The sequence below is a fragment of the Nothobranchius furzeri genome, chromosome 3 (assembly GCF_043380555.1).
Source record: "Nothobranchius furzeri strain GRZ-AD chromosome 3, NfurGRZ-RIMD1, whole genome shotgun sequence".
NCBI lineage: Eukaryota > Metazoa > Chordata > Actinopteri > Cyprinodontiformes > Nothobranchiidae > Nothobranchius > Nothobranchius furzeri.
In genome coordinates, this window is record NC_091743.1 from 3,922,054 (window position 1) to 3,939,267 (window position 17,214).

Genomic DNA, 17,214 nt, shown 5'->3' on the forward strand with positions numbered 1-17,214 from the left:
ACAGGTCATCGGATGTTCAGGATGGGGTTTGTGTCGTCTGACACCTGTACACACTGCACAAACAACATTCGTGCAGGATGATGTGGGTGATGAGGTGGAAATTCTGAGGTTGGAGTATCCGGACGTTCCCTGGAGGTGGGTTCACTGGGGGTGTCTGGGACTGGGGGTCTGCTGCCCCACTCTGGAGGTGCTTGGGTTGGCTCGGGGGGTGGACTACGGGCAGTTGTGAGTGGGGCCCCTTGGGGGTCTTGGTGATGGCCATGGGTTGCTGCCTGGCAGCTGCATTGCCCCTGAGCAGGTCTGGGTGGGGGCCTGGGGGCTCGGGGTGTGGGGGTGGCCAGCCCCATGTGAGGATCTGGGCAGGGCCTTGGGGGTCGGGTCCTGACATATATGCTGCCGAGAAGAAGGCGGGAACATGCAAGAGTGCCTGGCCTGGGCTCAGGGGCCTCAGGTAGATCTTGGCTCCTCTGCTGTCCCATCAAGGGAGAGGGGGATGTCCAGGAGGGGGAGAACCCAACCTTACCTGGATGTCCTATGTCTTGTATATTCTGGAAGTAGTGCAAATGCAGGGATTGGAGTAGATATTCTGCTGGGGTGGGGCTGGGTTGGTGCCCTTGGACTCCATGGGGCTCTGCGATGCTGTTGCTTTGGGCCCTGGCAAGGTGGGCTGGGGTCTCCATGCCCTAGGTGGCATTTTGGCAACAGAGGTGTCTATTGGGGCCCTTGGGGGAGCTGGCTCCCTGGAGGGCTTAGGCCAACCGGCCATTCCTCCCCATCACCACACATTTTTCTCCTCCTGCTCCCTCCCATCATCACACAAACATGCACATAGGACCTTGGGGGGTGGACAAGTCAGGGGTGCGGGTATGGACCCCATTTCTGCATTCTTGTGGCAACCTGCCCCCCAATTTTATTAGCACATTAAACACTTCCACCAACAACATTCCACACAAACACACACTTGGGGCCTTGGGAGTGAGCACATTCAATGGAATTTGGCAGGGGGATTTTTCAGCCTCATCCCGAGTGCCGGTGCCCACTTCCAATTTTAAACTGCACTTAGAGACACAGAGAGCTGTGGGTGCAAGTAGGGTGGTGTGGTGGCATCAGCTGGGGTAGGCCAGGAGATGCTTGCACTGCCCGCTCACCACAGCCATGGAATACACCTCATCAACACGCACTAACACTGTATTGGAGCAGGTGGAGTGATATTAGGGGTCTTAGCACACCTCTGTTGTTGCTTGGCTTCCTGGGGCTGGAGGCTAGGAGGGAGATCTGGCCATCTGGTTGGGGTCTGAGGTGGTGGGTTGCTTTGCTCGGCGTTGGGCGGGGGAGCCTGCTCATCAGCACCCCAGCAGAAAGGGTCAAACTCTTTAAACTGGTGATGGTTGTACCTTTTGTGCAGCAGTGCCGGGACCAGCGTGAATAGGGTGTGTATGGGGAGCATGAGTAGGTGTCTGGCGTGCATTTTTGTAAGTCTTAGGTTGTGTGTGTGTATATGTGTGAGCATGAGGGAGGGAGTGTGTGACTGTGTGTGTATGACTGTACATGTCAGGTGGGGCCTTTGACTCCTCCCCTCTCCTGGGACTTCTTTTGATGCTATACATCTTCGCCTCCCCTCCCCCGCCACACTTGGTGTAGAATGTGGTGCCTTGGTCTGCCTGAGTGATCGCGGCTCCCGGGTCAGGGGGTTTAAGATTTTTGGCGTTTGCCAACCACAGTCATGCAGATGACACCCAGATCTACCTAGCTCTATCTCCTAATGCATCTGATCCCCAAGACTCACTTTGTCAGTGCCTAGAGCAAGTTAATGACTGGATGCAATCAGGTTTTCTTCAATTAAAGACTGAAGTTATTGTTTTTGGAAATAAGAAGAATAAGATGGAAGCTATTTCTCAACTTAACTCTAAAGTAATGAAAACAAAAACCCAGGTTATAAATCTTGATGTTACCACTGATTCGGACCTGAGCTACACTGGCCACATTAAAGCTATAACTAGATCAGCATTTTATCATCTCCATCAATTAGCAAGACTCAGAGGTTTCATGTAAAAAAAAAAAAAACTAGAGAAACTCATTCATGCATCATCTCCAGCAGGCTGCACTATTGCAATGGTCTCCTAACTGGTCTTCCCAAAAAAGCTGTGAAGCAACTGCAGCTTGTTCAGAATGCTGCTGCTAGAGTCTTAACAAGAACCAAGAGATCCAAACACATCACTCCTGTTCTTAGATCTCTACACCGGTTACCAGTAAACTCAACTTCAAAGTGCTTCTACTAGTCTATAAATCTCTTAATGACATGGGGCCAAAGTACATGTTGGATTACCTTCCAGTATCTACCCCCAGCAGAACTCTAAGATCCTGAGGAATCAGTCAGCTGACCTGGTAGAACCGGGTCAGAACCAAACAGGGTGAAGCTGCTTTCAGCTACTATGCTGCTTACAGATGGAATCAGCTTCATTGTGACCTCAGATCTGCCCCAACTCTAGTGAATTTTAAATCAAAATGAATAACCTTCATGTGTTCATCAGCCTTTGAATGAATCTTTCTTATGCTGCACCTTCTGCACTGTAACTGCTCACCCTTTTGACTATGTTTTTTATCTGTTTGTTAATTAATATCTACATTTCTTTGTTTGATTTTCTGTGTTTACTGTTCTTGCTTCTGTAAAGCACTTTGAAATACCTTTGTGTTTGAAATGCGCTATGCAAATAAAGCTGCCTTGCCTTTAAAGTAATCAATACTGCGGTTGAGTTTGTGCCGTAAAGCCATTCCGCGTCATAATGTCTATTGTAAAGTACTCCACAATGCTGTAAACAGCCACACCACAGTGCTTGAAGCAGAACTGGTGCCTATGTTCAGTGCTTTGGCACAGCGCCTCTGGGACGCAGCGCCCCGTGTGGCCACTCTCTGTAAATATAATGGCTTCTCTTTAAAATGACGGCGCGGGCGTGATGCGGTCTGTCTGTCTTCAGTGTGCCCCAGGCTTTATTTTGCTCATCAGATTCTGTGTCTCTGGGGGAGCCCAAAGAAAGGGGTTGGGCTTATATATATATATATATATATATATATATATATATATATATATATATATATATATAGATAGATAGATAGATAGATAGATAGATAGATAGATAGATACATTTACATATATGTTTTAGATTGTTAGGGAGCGGATGAGGATCAGCACCTCCAAATCTGAGACCATGGTTCTCTACCGGGAAAGGGTGGCTTGCCAACTCCTCCTCTATCTGCTTCCTCTTCAGCACATCCTGAGCTCCTTCAAAGGAATCTCCTACCATCTTTATGCAGACGACGTCCAACTGTACATCTCCTTTAAGCCCCATGAGATGTCTAAGCTGCAGCTGTTACACACCTGCTTAGACTCTATCAAAGCCTGGATGGTGGGAGCTTTCTACAGCTGAATGAAGATAAGACTGAGATCCTCATCTGTGCCCCAGACAAGCTGGTTCCCAAAGTCAGAGACTCTCTTGGTCAGCTTGCGTCTCACACCAAACCCTCTGTCAGGAATCTTGGTGTGACCTTTGACCCAGCTCTCACCCTGGATTCTCATGTCAGTTCTCCTGTTGGCTCTTCCTTCTTCCATCTCAGGAACGTTGCTAAGCTGAGTCCCATTCTGTCCCGCTCTGAACTTGAGACAGTTCTCCACACCTTCATCTCCTCACGCTTAGACTACTGTAACTCTCTTTTCACGTGTCTGAGCAGAACCTCCCTGAACCGTCTACAGGTGGTTCAGAACGCCTGTGCTCGGCTTCTGACCAAGTCCTCCAAACACACCCACATCACCCCGCTTCTCCTCCAGCTTCACTGGCTGCCAGTCAACTTCAGGGTTCATTTCAAGATCCTGGTTCTGGTCTACAGGGCCTTACATGGACAAGCACCATCTAACATTGGTGATCTTCTTAGTCCCTACACCCCCAGCAGGTCCCTGAGGTCCAGTGATCAAAGCCTACTGGTTGTGCAGCACCAGGCTAAAGGTCAAAGGTGACGGATCATTTGCTGCTGTGGCCCCCAGACTCTGGACCTCTCTCCCCCTGAGCCTGAGATCGGTGGACTCAGTGGTCTCCTTTAAAAAGCAGCTGAAGACTCACCTGTTCAAGCTGGCTTTTGTATGACCTTCTTCACCTCTCTCTCTTTATTCTGCTCTCCCCACCTATTCCACCTTCCTCAGGATCCACTGGTTTCCCTCTTTCCTGTTCACTCTCTCTCTTTCTTAACATTTTTTCTTTTAAATCCCAATTGTCTATTTTTGCTCATTTTAAATATATTTTTAAACATTTTCTAAATGCTTTTTTATATTTTAACATTTTTTTTGTTTTTGTGAAGCGCCTCGTGATTTTTATCTTGAGAGGCGCTATAGAAATTATATTTTCTTCTTCTTCTGAAGAAAAATCAGAACCAGCAGAGTTTATAGCCTCTGTACATAGATTCTTCTAAACCACAGATGTCAAACTCCAATCCTCAAGGGCCCCTGTCCCACATGTTTTTGTACTTTCTCTGTTTCAACACTCCTGATTTCAATCAGCAGGTGATTAACAGGCTTCTGGAGATCTTTATGAGCTGCTGCACAGGTGAATCAACTGTGATGGAACAGGGAAACAACAGGATGCAGGATACCAGCCCTGGAGGACTGGAGTTTGACACCCCTGCGCTAAACTATCAGTGTCACATGAGTAACTGTAGTTTTTTACTTTTAGAAACCATTTTACCAACATTAACAAGCAAACACAGACTATTCACATAGAAGGCTTTAATTTAAAATTTGACATGTTGTGATGGCCGAAGTATTGGCAGCCAACTGAGATCTGATGTGAACATACACAATTGCACACTCAACAAGCGCCAACCTGACAGCAGAAGTGGCATGTGTTCTACAACATGGACTCACAATGTTGAACTGAGTCAGACACGAGGCATGGCTGGCTGTCGGTGTCTGGCCACATGCAAATTAGCTGTTTGAGGAAGAGACACGGATATTTGATGTAAAAATATGTCAGCTAATAGCAACTGTTTATGGTTTTACATGTGACAGCATGGGCAAACATTTATGCATGCACAAGAAACAAATACAAACATGCACACACATCAGTAAGAGACAGAAGTCTTCATTCTTCTAACCCTCTACATGAGGGGTCTCTAACATTTTGGAGACAGTGAGCTCCTTTTACACGATTAAAGTACCAAAGAACTACCGCTACACTGATACTTTCCACGTGTGAATTTGCTTACGATGTTACAAATGCTATGCGTATTATATTAACATACATTTTATTCACTAGTTGATTTCTCTGTATTTCAACACATTATTCTTGTAAAAAAAAAGGTGAAAAGAAAATAGTGACGTTCCTGTTTTAAAACTCTAACTGAAGGAAACATCCATCCATCCTCATCCTCTTATCCGGAGTCGGGTCGCAGGGGCAGCAGCGTAAGTCGAGAGGCCCACACTTGGGCCAGGTCCTCCGGGGAAATCCCAAGGCGTTCCCTGGCCAGGTGAGAGACATAGTCCCTCCAACGTGTCCTGGGTCTCCCTTTAGGTCTCCTCCCAGTAGGACGTGCCCGGAAATCCTCACCAGGGAGGCGTCCAGGAGGCATCCTGACCAGATGATCGAGCCATCTCACCTGGCTCCTCTTGATGTGGAGGAGAAGCGGATCTACTCCGAGCCCCTCCCGGATGGCCGAGCTTCTTGCCCTATCTCTAAGGGAGAGCCTTGGAGAAAATTTATTTTGGCCGCTTGTATCCGTGATCTCGTTCTTTCGGTCACTACCCAAAGCTCGTGACCATAGGTGAGGGTAGGAACGTAGATCAACCGGTCACGGGACGCAAGTCTGTTCCTTTTAAACATTTTCTTTGACCAAGGAAGGACAGTGTCCTCGTAAGCAAGGTTCCTGGCCTCACAAGAAATTGCTCGACATTGAGAAACACCCTGGCTCATCTTGAACACGGCCATTCTTACACTGGGCGTCATGGCGCTAGTGGCTCTGCATGGATCTACAAATTACGCAGCTTTCTTTCTCCTTGACTGTTTGACCTATCGGGATGATTTACAGGTCTGTTGAATCTTTAGGGCAGATAAAATGACACGTTCCTCACCAAACTGAGATTGACAGCTCAGTCAGCCAATGAGAGTCAGTAAAACAAAAAAACGTCTGACCGGAAGCTGAGTTCTAAGTGTTTTGTCAGTCAAAATGGCTTTGGTTTTCATCTAAACTCTTTTTTGGTGGAACACAAGAGGTAGAGCTCATGGTAAATGACAAGAAAGTCTGGATAAAACAAACTTTTCAAGGTGAAACATCAAAAGGTAAGACATCTTCTAGACATCTGCCGGGAAAACACAACTTCTGTATTTGTAGCTCTCAGGCTTCTACCTTTGTGAAACGTGGGTGTGGTCTGATGCATGTTTAGAATCTGTGGGTGGACAGAATGTGTGTACAGTTAGATTTTTTTAGCAATGTCAGAGACATAGATGTGGGGACAACACTCCCCCCACCCCTGACAGGCAGTGGAATTTCTGATCGCTCTTTTGTCTGTAGTTTTAGTTGTGTTTGAGTTGGGCATGAATTTTGCAAAGTGGGGCCTCTCAGGCCCATTGCTGATGCTGAAGTGGGTTGGGACATGTAGATTTAGCAGGAGTGGCTACCGTATGACGTCTTATCACAGGCTTGTTCAGATCAAGAGTTCTTCTCTTGCCTTTTTCTAAAACCAAAGAAGTAGGTCACACTTTTCTTTTACTTTTTGGCACGCTACATTTGATAACCCAAGCTTTCTCTATTTAAAGGGACATTATGGAAGTTTGACAGCCAAAACATGTATAGAAATAATACATCTCTTCTTCATACATTCTCCTGCAATGCCCTGGTCCTGTAGAATGAGCCCTGGCATTTTTTTCTTTCAAAAAGTATATTTTATTGCATTTTCAGTTTACTGTACACCTTTCACACATTATTATGTTGTATACTGAAAGTACATTCTGTATAAAATCTTAATGGAACAACAGAACAACAGAACATTTTAACAATTTTGGTTGTGCTTCTGGCGATCCTCTCCAACGTTAGTGCATTTATAGTATTGAAGGCAATATTCACATAGACATGTTTAATAAAACTTTGAGTAGGAAGTCCCCGAATTACACCTTACTTTTGCTTCTCCCATTACAGTCTAAATGCTGGTCAGAAGACCGATTCTTTTCCTACTCTCCCACTTTATAAGTGCTTAGCTTTTTATGTCCATCCTCTTAATATATGTTAGAAAAGGTGTCCATATTTCGTCAAATAAATGCTGCTTGGCCTTTAAGATATAGGTAATCCGTTCCAGCGGCATCACCTGTAACATCTGTTTCATCCAGTCCTTCACAGTGGGTCTATGGAGCGATTTCCATGCCATAGCTATACACTTTTTTGCTACCATTAAACTAAGATCCAAAAAGAAACGCTGACACTTGCTATAAGCATACTCATTAGGGCAAAGTCCTATTAGAAACAATTTAGCATCCAATGGTACCTCCTTTTTGATAATTTTTTCAGTAGAAATTCTTACGTCCTCCCAGAACTTTTTGATTTCTGTACACTCCCAAACACAATGATACAACGTCCCTTTATGAACAGCACATTTAACACATGTGTCTGGTATATTGCTATTGTATTTGTTCAGTCTCTCTGGGGTGACATATGTCCACATTAAATATTTATGCTGAATTAATCTTAACCTTGCATTAATGAACTTGGTATGAGCTCCTCCACAGGCCTTCTCCCAGTCCTCTTTACTCAGTTCTTGCCTGAGGTCGTCTTGCCATGCTGCTCTTCTATCGTTCGCTCCATCTGAATGATGTTCCACGATTATCCGATAACAGTCCGAGACTATTCCTCTTCGTGTGAAGTCCTTTGTCATCATTTCTTCCAACATGGTGATGGAGGGTTTGGAGTCCCCATTTTTTTGCTTAGACTTTAGAAAACTTCTGAGCTGGAGGTATTTAAAAAAATATTTCCTTTCTATTCCATATTTAGCCCTTAACTGCTCAAAGGACATCAAATGATCAGAATTTTGCAAATATAAGTCCTTAACTGATTTAATTCCCTGTAAATACCAGCTTTTAAACACGGCATCAGCTCTTCCTGGTGTAAATTGCTGGTTACCCCATATGGGACTGAAACAAGACAATTCTTGTAGCCCTGGCATTTTTACTGTGATTGCCTATTTTTCTGTAAAATCACAGAAAAAGAGAGGTGCTCAGGTCGAGCAGGCTGCTTCATACGCGTTCACGCTCAGGCATCGCCCTCCAAACCGTTCTTTGAACGTTGTTTCAGCTGTAATCAAGGATATAAATGTTACAGATACAGATGATGTCACTGGCGCTTTGGCTCACCTAGTTAGATGTTGGACTTTAGTGCAGGAGACCTGGGTTCAATTCTGGATGTGAACATAGTTCATTTAGAGTTTCTTTTTTACATTAATGGTATATTTTTTTTACAGTAAGATGCCCAAATTTTTATTTGAGACTCGCCGAACGGCATTGAATTCACAGATAAAAAAGATGTGGGTTCAACTTTCATTTTGGAACAATTTTTCAAGCAAGGGAAGGGAATGATCTGAGCATGCAGGAGGACTGACCCATCATAAACCTTTGTCGGCTGTGCTGAAGAGAAAGCTACAGAACCACCTTATTTAATTAATTAGCTGCGCGTTCTCCTGTCCTCTGTCCTCCGGGCCACACACACACACACACAAGGGACTGTCTCAGCTGTTATTTTTGCTAAGGAGTGTGCACGTACAGCATGCGCGCCTCGTGCACGAGCCTACTATTGAAGCTGCCGTTACGCTTTTGGCCTGAGGGGGCAAGAGAGAGGATCGGAGGACGCTCCTCCAAACACGCGTTATTATTTTCATAATTTCATTATTATTTCTCCTGGAAGCGCTCAGTCAGACCGAGTGTTGTGATGTCGGGAGATCCGGTCTTCGGGAGGGGGCGGGGTCAGTGATGGCGGCTGCAGTGTAATCATCTTATCTAGAGATGCGGAGAAGTTAAAAGGAGAGAGAAATAGAAGATAGAAGTTCTTGTTCCCCTTTATTATTTTGTTTCATGATGATAAACTGATGTTAAATTCAGCTTAAAGAGCAACTGGGAGGAAGCTTTGGTTCATTTTAAGTTACAGGAGGTCTTGTTTCCTATCTGCTCCTCCAGAGACAGCATGGACATGAGGGTGAAAGGGTGAGGGTCCCACAGGACAGGTTAGTGCAGTCACACAGCCGAGCTGGAGGGGGACAGGTGCTGTTCTTTATATCGCAATCTTGTGTGTTATGAGCATTACAGCCAGCGATCCAAACAGCACCCCCCACCCCCACCCCCCCCATTCCACCTCCGGCCCTCTTGCTTCTGGGCCTTTTTTATGTGTGGCCCTCGGACCATTATAATTGAGGACCCCTGCACTAGATGGTACAATCAGATAAAAATAAAATCCGGATTTCATGGACTGCTGGTATCGGAGATTTTTGATGTCGTTCGATATAATCCGATACAGTGTTTTTTGGGCTGATACCGAATTACTTCTGAGATCGATATCGGAATGGGACATCCCTAAAATAAACTGAATGGAATTGAATTGCATTGCTTGTTTAACTAATTTCATGGAAAAGTGAAACCATTTTAGTTCATTCTGGTATTTAAGTGATGTGAATCTGTGTGTTTTGTTTTAACATTCTTTCATTTAACCCTGATAGTTTATCCCTTGGCAAGGGTGAAGTGGTGCACTCCTAAAAAACTAAAAAAGCACCTGGGGCCCATCTAACCCCTTTAACAATGTGGGAGGGTTGCTGCAAGTGTCCCATGCACATTCTGAGATTTAGATGGTGCTGAAACCATCATGAGAGTGAAATCATTCTGGGTGAGCTGAAGTGCCACATATGGCTCCAAAACCACTGGCTGCAACCCATGTCCTGGGCCATTATTTTATATTCTGTCCTGAAATGACGTCAGTGCAGTGTGACTGGAGAGCAGCGACAAAGTGTTGGTGGTCCAGGAGTGAAAGCTTTCACTTCCTGTTTTCTCGTGTGTGGTTGTTTCTTAGCTTCTTATATTCTGTGACACACATGCAAGGTGAATAAAAAAAAAAACCTCCTAAATCAGGAATGATCAACAAAAGCTGCAGTACCAGAAGGTATAGCATTATCTATTACTTTTTAAATAGGAGTAAGTCTAAACCTACAATACTTCCAAGGGGTGCTGTCAGCATTTGATAACAGAAATAATAGCTGCTTAATACTCACAGGTACATCCATATACTTTGAGGCAGCTTTCACCTTCACATAAAACAAAGAGAAGTATATTAGTCCAACTGCAAGATTAAAATGTGTGCAGGTTGAAAGGTAATCTTTAATTCTTTTCAATTCCCAAAAAAACTGATGAAAACAGGCAAAACATATAGTCCAGATAAAAAACAAACACAAAAAATGTACAAAATATTACAGTAAACAAAGAAAAAGCTATTACATCCCCTGAGACCCCATGTCCTCACAGGAGGTTTTACTCTGTGGAACATGGACCTGTTGTTGTGGGTTTGAACGCCAATCCCTCTTTACCTGGTGGTGGTGGTACCTTTGGACGGCAGCCCTATGTCAGTGTCCCAGGGATGATGTATCTCAACACAACCACAGTCTGAATGACTGCACTGACTCACAGGTCACTTATCATTTATCGTGTTAGGAGAATTTTAAAGTCAATGCAGAGAAGGGGGTCATAGTTCCTTCTGAACTACTTTGTCTTCTTTTCTTAAAACGTGTCCCTTCAGGGGTCCATTTAGTCCCATCTTCTTCCTCCTCTACCCTCACACCAACTACCTTCATGTCCTCTTTCACCACATCCATAAATCTCCTTGTTGGTCCTCTCCTCAGCCTCCTGCCTGGTGGCTCCAACCTCAGCATCCTTCTACCTATGTCAGCATTGTCTCTCATTTGGACATGTCCTAACCATCTCAGTCTGTCCTCTCTAACTTTCTCTCATAATCATTTAACATGAGCTGTCCCTCTGTTGACCTCTTGATCCCATCCATCCTCCTCACTCCCAACTCTGCAACCTCCAGTTTTGTCCTCCTGTCTTGTCTTCATGGACGCTGTCTCTAAAGCAGACAATGTGGCTGCTCTCACTACTATCTTCCACACCTGAAACCCTTTTATCGCACATCACACCGGACACGTTTCTCCACCCATTCCAACCAGCTTCACCACCCTCTCCGTAGCTTTGGACCCAAAGTCCTTAAAGTCCTCTACCTCCTTTACTTCTACTTCCTAACATCACCGTTCCACTTGTGTCCCTGTCATTTACACACATGGATCATGTCTTTGTTTCTCTCTTATCTGGTTCATATCTCCACCTCTTTAGCTTCTACTCTATCTCCACCCGTCTCCCAGTGCACATCACTATGTCATCTGCAAACATCATAGTCCATGGAGAATGATTAATGAGCATCAGAGACACGTGAATTAAGACACAGACACAGTTTGCTCCCTCTCAGTGCACAAATGACCTCTCGCCATGTATATTTGCGCTCGCGAGTCCCGTTCACACGCGCGCTGTGGACCCAATACGCATGCACGGGTTGTGGCACGCTTTAAACGCCATAAAACTGCTGTCCCACAAATCACTGCTGTCTCACAACTCACTGCTGTCCCACAGTAAACTGCTGTCTCAAAGCTCACTGCTATCTCATGGTAAACTCCTGTCTCACAACTCACTGCTGTCTCCGGTAAACTCCTGTCTCACAGCTCACTGCTGTCTCACAGTAAACTGCAGTCTCACACCTCACTGCTGTCTCACAATAAACTGCAGTCTCACAGCAAACTGCTGTCTCACACTTCTCTGCTTTCTCACAATAAAACTGCTGTGTCACAGCTCACTGCTGTCCAACAGTAAACTGCTGTCTCACACCTCACTGCTGTCTCACAGTAAACTGCTGTCTCACAGTAAACTGCTGTCTCACATTAAACTGCTGTCTCACACCTCACTGCTGCGTCACAGCTCACTTCTGTCTCACACTAAACTTCTGTCTCACAGCTCAAAGCTGTCTCACAGTAAACTGCTGTCTCAAAGCTCACTGCTATCTCATGGTAAACTCCTGTCTCACAACTCACTGCTGTCTCCGGTAAACTCCTGTCTCACAGCTCACTGCTGTCTCACAGTAAACTGCTGTCTCACACCTCACTGCTGTCTCACAATAAACTGCAGTCTCACAGCTCACTGCTGTCCCACATTAAACTGCTGTCTCACAGCAAACTGCTGTCTCACAGTAAACTGCAGTCTCACAGCTCACTGCTGTCTCACACTTCTCTGCTTTCTCACACTAAACTTCTGTCTCACAGCTCACTGCTGTCCAACAGTAAACTGCTGTCCCACATTAAACTGCTGTCCAACAGTAAACTGCTGTCTCACACCTCACTGCTGTCTCACAGTAAACTGCTGTCTCACGGCTCACTGCTGTCTCAGTAAACAGCTGTCTCACAGCTCACTGCTGTCTCACACTAAACTGCTGTCTCACAGCTTACTGCTGTTCCACAGTAAACTGCTGTCTCACAATAAACTGCTGTCTCACAGCTCATTGCTGTCCGACAGTAAACTGCTGTCTCACACCTCACTGCTGTCTCACAGCTCATTGCTGTCTCATGGAAAACTACTGTTTCACAGTTCACTGCTGTTTCACACTAAAGTACTGTCTCACAGCTCACTACTGTCCCACAGTAAACTGCTGTCTCACACCTCAATGCTGTCTCAGAGCTCACTGCTGTCTCACAGTAAACTGCTGTCTCACACCTCACTGCTGTCCCACAGTAAACTGCTGTCTCAAAGCTCACTGCTATCTCATGGTAAACTCCTGTCTCACAGCTCACTGCTGTCTCACAGTAAACTGCAGTCTCACACCTCACTGCTGTCTCACAATAAACTGCAGTCTCACAGCAAACTGCTGTCTCACACTTCTCTGCTTTCTCACAATAAAACTGCTGTGTCACAGCTCACTGCTGTCCAACAGTAAACTGCTGTCTCACACCTCACTGCTGTCTCACAGTAAACTGCTGTCTCACAGTAAACTGCTGTCTCACATTAAACTGCTGTCTCACACCTCACTGCTGCGTCACAGCTCACTTCTGTCTCACACTAAACTTCTGTCTCACAGCTCAAAGCTGTCTCACAGTAAACTGCTGTCTCAAAGCTCACTGCTATCTCATGGTAAACTCCTGTCTCACAACTCACTGCTGTCTCCGGTAAACTCCTGTCTCACAGCTCACTGCTGTCTCACAGTAAACTGCTGTCTCACACCTCACTGCTGTCTCACAATAAACTGCAGTCTCACAGCTCACTGCTGTCCCACATTAAACTGCTGTCTCACAGCAAACTGCTGTCTCACAGTAAACTGCAGTCTCACAGCTCACTGCTGTCTCACACTTCTCTGCTTTCTCACACTAAACTTCTGTCTCACAGCTCACTGCTGTCCAACAGTAAACTGCTGTCCCACATTAAACTGCTGTCCAACAGTAAACTGCTGTCTCACACCTCACTGCTGTCTCACAGTAAACTGCTGTCTCACGGCTCACTGCTGTCTCAGTAAACAGCTGTCTCACAGCTCACTGCTGTCTCACACTAAACTGCTGTCTCACAGCTTACTGCTGTTCCACAGTAAACTGCTGTCTCACAATAAACTGCTGTCTCACAGCTCATTGCTGTCCGACAGTAAACTGCTGTCTCACACCTCACTGCTGTCTCACAGCTCATTGCTGTCTCATGGAAAACTACTGTTTCACAGTTCACTGCTGTTTCACACTAAAGTACTGTCTCACAGCTCACTACTGTCCCACAGTAAACTGCTGTCTCACACCTCAATGCTGTCTCAGAGCTCACTGCTGTCTCACAGTAAACTGCTGTCTCACACCTCACTGCTGTCCCACAGTAAACTGCTGTCTCACAGCTCACTGCTGTCTCAGAGCAAACTGCAGTCTTCCAGCTCACTGCTGTCTCACAATAAACTGCTGTCTAACACCTCACTGCTGTCCCACAGTAAACTGCTGTCTCGCAGCTCACTGCTGTTCCACACTAAACCACTGTCTCATGGTAACCTGCTGTCTCATGGAAAACTTCTGTCTCACAGTTCACTGCTGTCTCACAGTAAACTGCTGTCTCACAACTCACTACTGTCTCACAGTTCACTGCTGTTTCACACTAAAGTACTGTCTCACAGCTCACTGCTGTCCCACAGTAAACTGCTGTCTCACAGCAAACTGCTGTCTCACAATGAAACTGCTGTCTCACAGCTCACTGCTGTCCCACAGTAAACTGCTGTCTCACAGTAAACTGCTGTCTCACACTTCACTGCTTTCTCACAATGAAACTGCTGTCTCACAGCTCACTGCTGTCCCACAGTAAACTGCTGTCTCACAGTAAACTGCTGTCTCACAGCTCACTGCTGTCTCACAGTAAACTGCTGTCTCACAGCTCACTGCTGTCTCAGAGCTCACTGCTGTCTCACAGTAAACTGCTGTCTCACAGCACACTGCTGTCTCACAATAAAACTGCTGTCTCACAGCTCACTGCTGTCCCACAGTAAACTGCTGTCTCGCAGCTCACTGCTGTTCCACACTAAACCACTGTCTCATGGTAACCTGCTGTCTCATGGAAAACTTCTGTCTCACAGTTCACTGCTGTCTCACAGTAAACTGCTGTCTCACAACTCACTACTGTCTCACAGTTCACTGCTGTTTCACACTAAAGTACTGTCTCACAGCTCACTGCTGTCCCACAGTAAACTGCTGTCTCACAGCAAACTGCTGTCTCACAATGAAACTGCTGTCTCACAGCTCACTGCTGTCCCACAGTAAACTGCTGTCTCACAGTAAACTGCTGTCTCACACTTCACTGCTTTCTCACAATGAAACTGCTGTCTCACAGCTCACTGCTGTCCCACAGTAAACTGCTGTCTCACAGTAAACTGCTGTCTCACAGCTCACTGCTGTCTCAGAGCTCACTGCTGTCTAACAGTAAACTGCTGTCTCACAGCACACTGCTGTCTCACACTTCACTGCTTTCTCACAATAAAACTGCTGTCTCACAGCTCACTGCTGTCCCACAGTAAACTGCTGTCTCACAGCAAACTGCTGTCTCACACTTCACTGCTTTCTCACAATAAAACTGCTGTCTCACAGCTCACTGCTGTCCCACAGTAAACTGCTGTCTCACACCTCACTGCTGTCTCACAGTAAATTGCTGTCTCACAGCTCACTGCTGTCCCACAGTAAACTGCAGTCTCCCAGCTCACTGCTGTCTCACAATAAACTGCTGTCTCACACCTCACTGCTGTCCCACAGTAAACTGCTGTCTCACAGCTCACTGCTGTTCCACACTAAACCACTGTCTCATGGTAACCTGCTGTCTCTCAGCAAACTGCAGTCTGACACCTCACTGCTGTCTCACAGCTCATTGCTGTCTCATGGAAAACTTCTGTCTCACAGTTCACTGCTGTCTCACAGCTCATTGCTGTCTCATGGAAAACTTCTGTCTCACAGTTCACTGCTGTTCCACACTAAACCACTGTCTCATGGTAACCTGCTGTCTCTCAGCAAACTGCAGTCTCACACTTCACTGCTGTCTCACAGCTCATTGCTGTCTCATGGAAGACTTCTGTCTCACAGTTCACTGCTGTCTCACAGCTCATTGCTGTCTCATGGAAAACTTCTGTCTCACAGTTCACTGCTGTCTCACAGTAAACTGCTGTCTCACAACTCACTACTGTCTCACAGTTCACTGCTGTCTCACAGATCACTGCTGTCTCACAGCAAACTGCTGTCTCACACTTCACTGCTTTCTCACAATAAAACTGCTGTCTCACAGCTCACTGCTGTCCCACAGTAAACTGCTGTCTCACAGCTCACTGCTGTCCCACAGTTAACTGCTGTCTCACACCTCCCAGCTGTCTCACAGTAAACTGCTGTCTCACAGCTCATTGCTGTCTCATGGAAAACTTCTGTCTCACAGTTCACTGCTGTCTCACAGCTCATTGCTGTCTCATGGAAAACTTCTGTCTCACAGTTCACTGCTGTCTCACAGTAAACTGCTGTCTCACAGCTCACTGCTGTCTCATGGAAAACTTCTGTCTCACAGCTCACTGCTGTTCCACACTAAACCACTGTCTCATTGTAACCTGCTGTCTCTCAGCAAACTGCAGTCTCACACCTCACTGCTGTCTCACAGCTCATTGCTGTCTCATGGAAAACTTCTGTCTCACACTTCTCTGCTTTCTCACAATAAAACTGCTGTGTCACAGCTCACTGCTGTCCAACAGTAAACTGCTGTCTCACACCTCACTGCTGTCTCACAGTAAACTGCTGTCTCACAGTAAACTGCTGTCTCACATTAAACTGCTGTCTCACACCTCACTGCTGCGTCACAGCTCACTTCTGTCTCACACTAAACTTCTGTCTCACAGCTCAAAGCTGTCTCACAGTAAACTGCTGTCTCAAAGCTCACTGCTATCTCATGGTAAACTCCTGTCTCACAACTCACTGCTGTCTCCGGTAAACTCCTGTCTCACAGCTCACTGCTGTCTCACAGTAAACTGCTGTCTCACACCTCACTGCTGTCTCACAATAAACTGCAGTCTCACAGCTCACTGCTGTCCCACATTAAACTGCTGTCTCACAGCAAACTGCTGTCTCACAGTAAACTGCAGTCTCACAGCTCACTGCTGTCTCACACTTCTCTGCTTTCTCACACTAAACTTCTGTCTCACAGCTCACTGCTGTCCAACAGTAAACTGCTGTCCCACATTAAACTGCTGTCCAACAGTAAACTGCTGTCTCACACCTCACTGCTGTCTCACAGTAAACTGCTGTCTCACGGCTCACTGCTGTCTCAGTAAACAGCTGTCTCACAGCTCACTGCTGTCTCACACTAAACTGCTGTCTCACAGCTTACTGCTGTTCCACAGTAAACTGCTGTCTCACAATAAACTGCTGTCTCACAGCTCATTGCTGTCCGACAGTAAACTGCTGTCTCACACCTCACTGCTGTCTCACAGCTCATTGCTGTCTCATGGAAAACTACTGTTTCACAGTTCACTGCTGTTTCACACTAAAGTACTGTCTCACAGCTCACTACTGTCCCACAGTAAACTGCTGTCTCACACCTCAATGCTGTCTCAGAGCTCACTGCTGTCTCACAGTAA

At 46.0% G+C, this 17,214-nt stretch overlaps 1 protein-coding gene across 3 annotated transcripts in view; it reads right to left on the reverse strand.

Annotated features, from left to right (window-relative positions):
- LOC107373568 (calcium-dependent secretion activator 1) overlaps positions 1-17,214 on the reverse strand; it is a 603,181-nt gene that overhangs the window by 129,695 nt on the left and 456,272 nt on the right. For all 3 annotated transcript variants that reach the window (XM_070549106.1, XM_070549105.1, XM_070549104.1), the window contains one exon: positions 10,280-10,312. In XM_070549106.1, the coding sequence (XP_070405207.1) occupies positions 10,280-10,312 (33 nt within the window). The remainder of the gene's footprint in view (positions 1-10,279; positions 10,313-17,214) is intronic.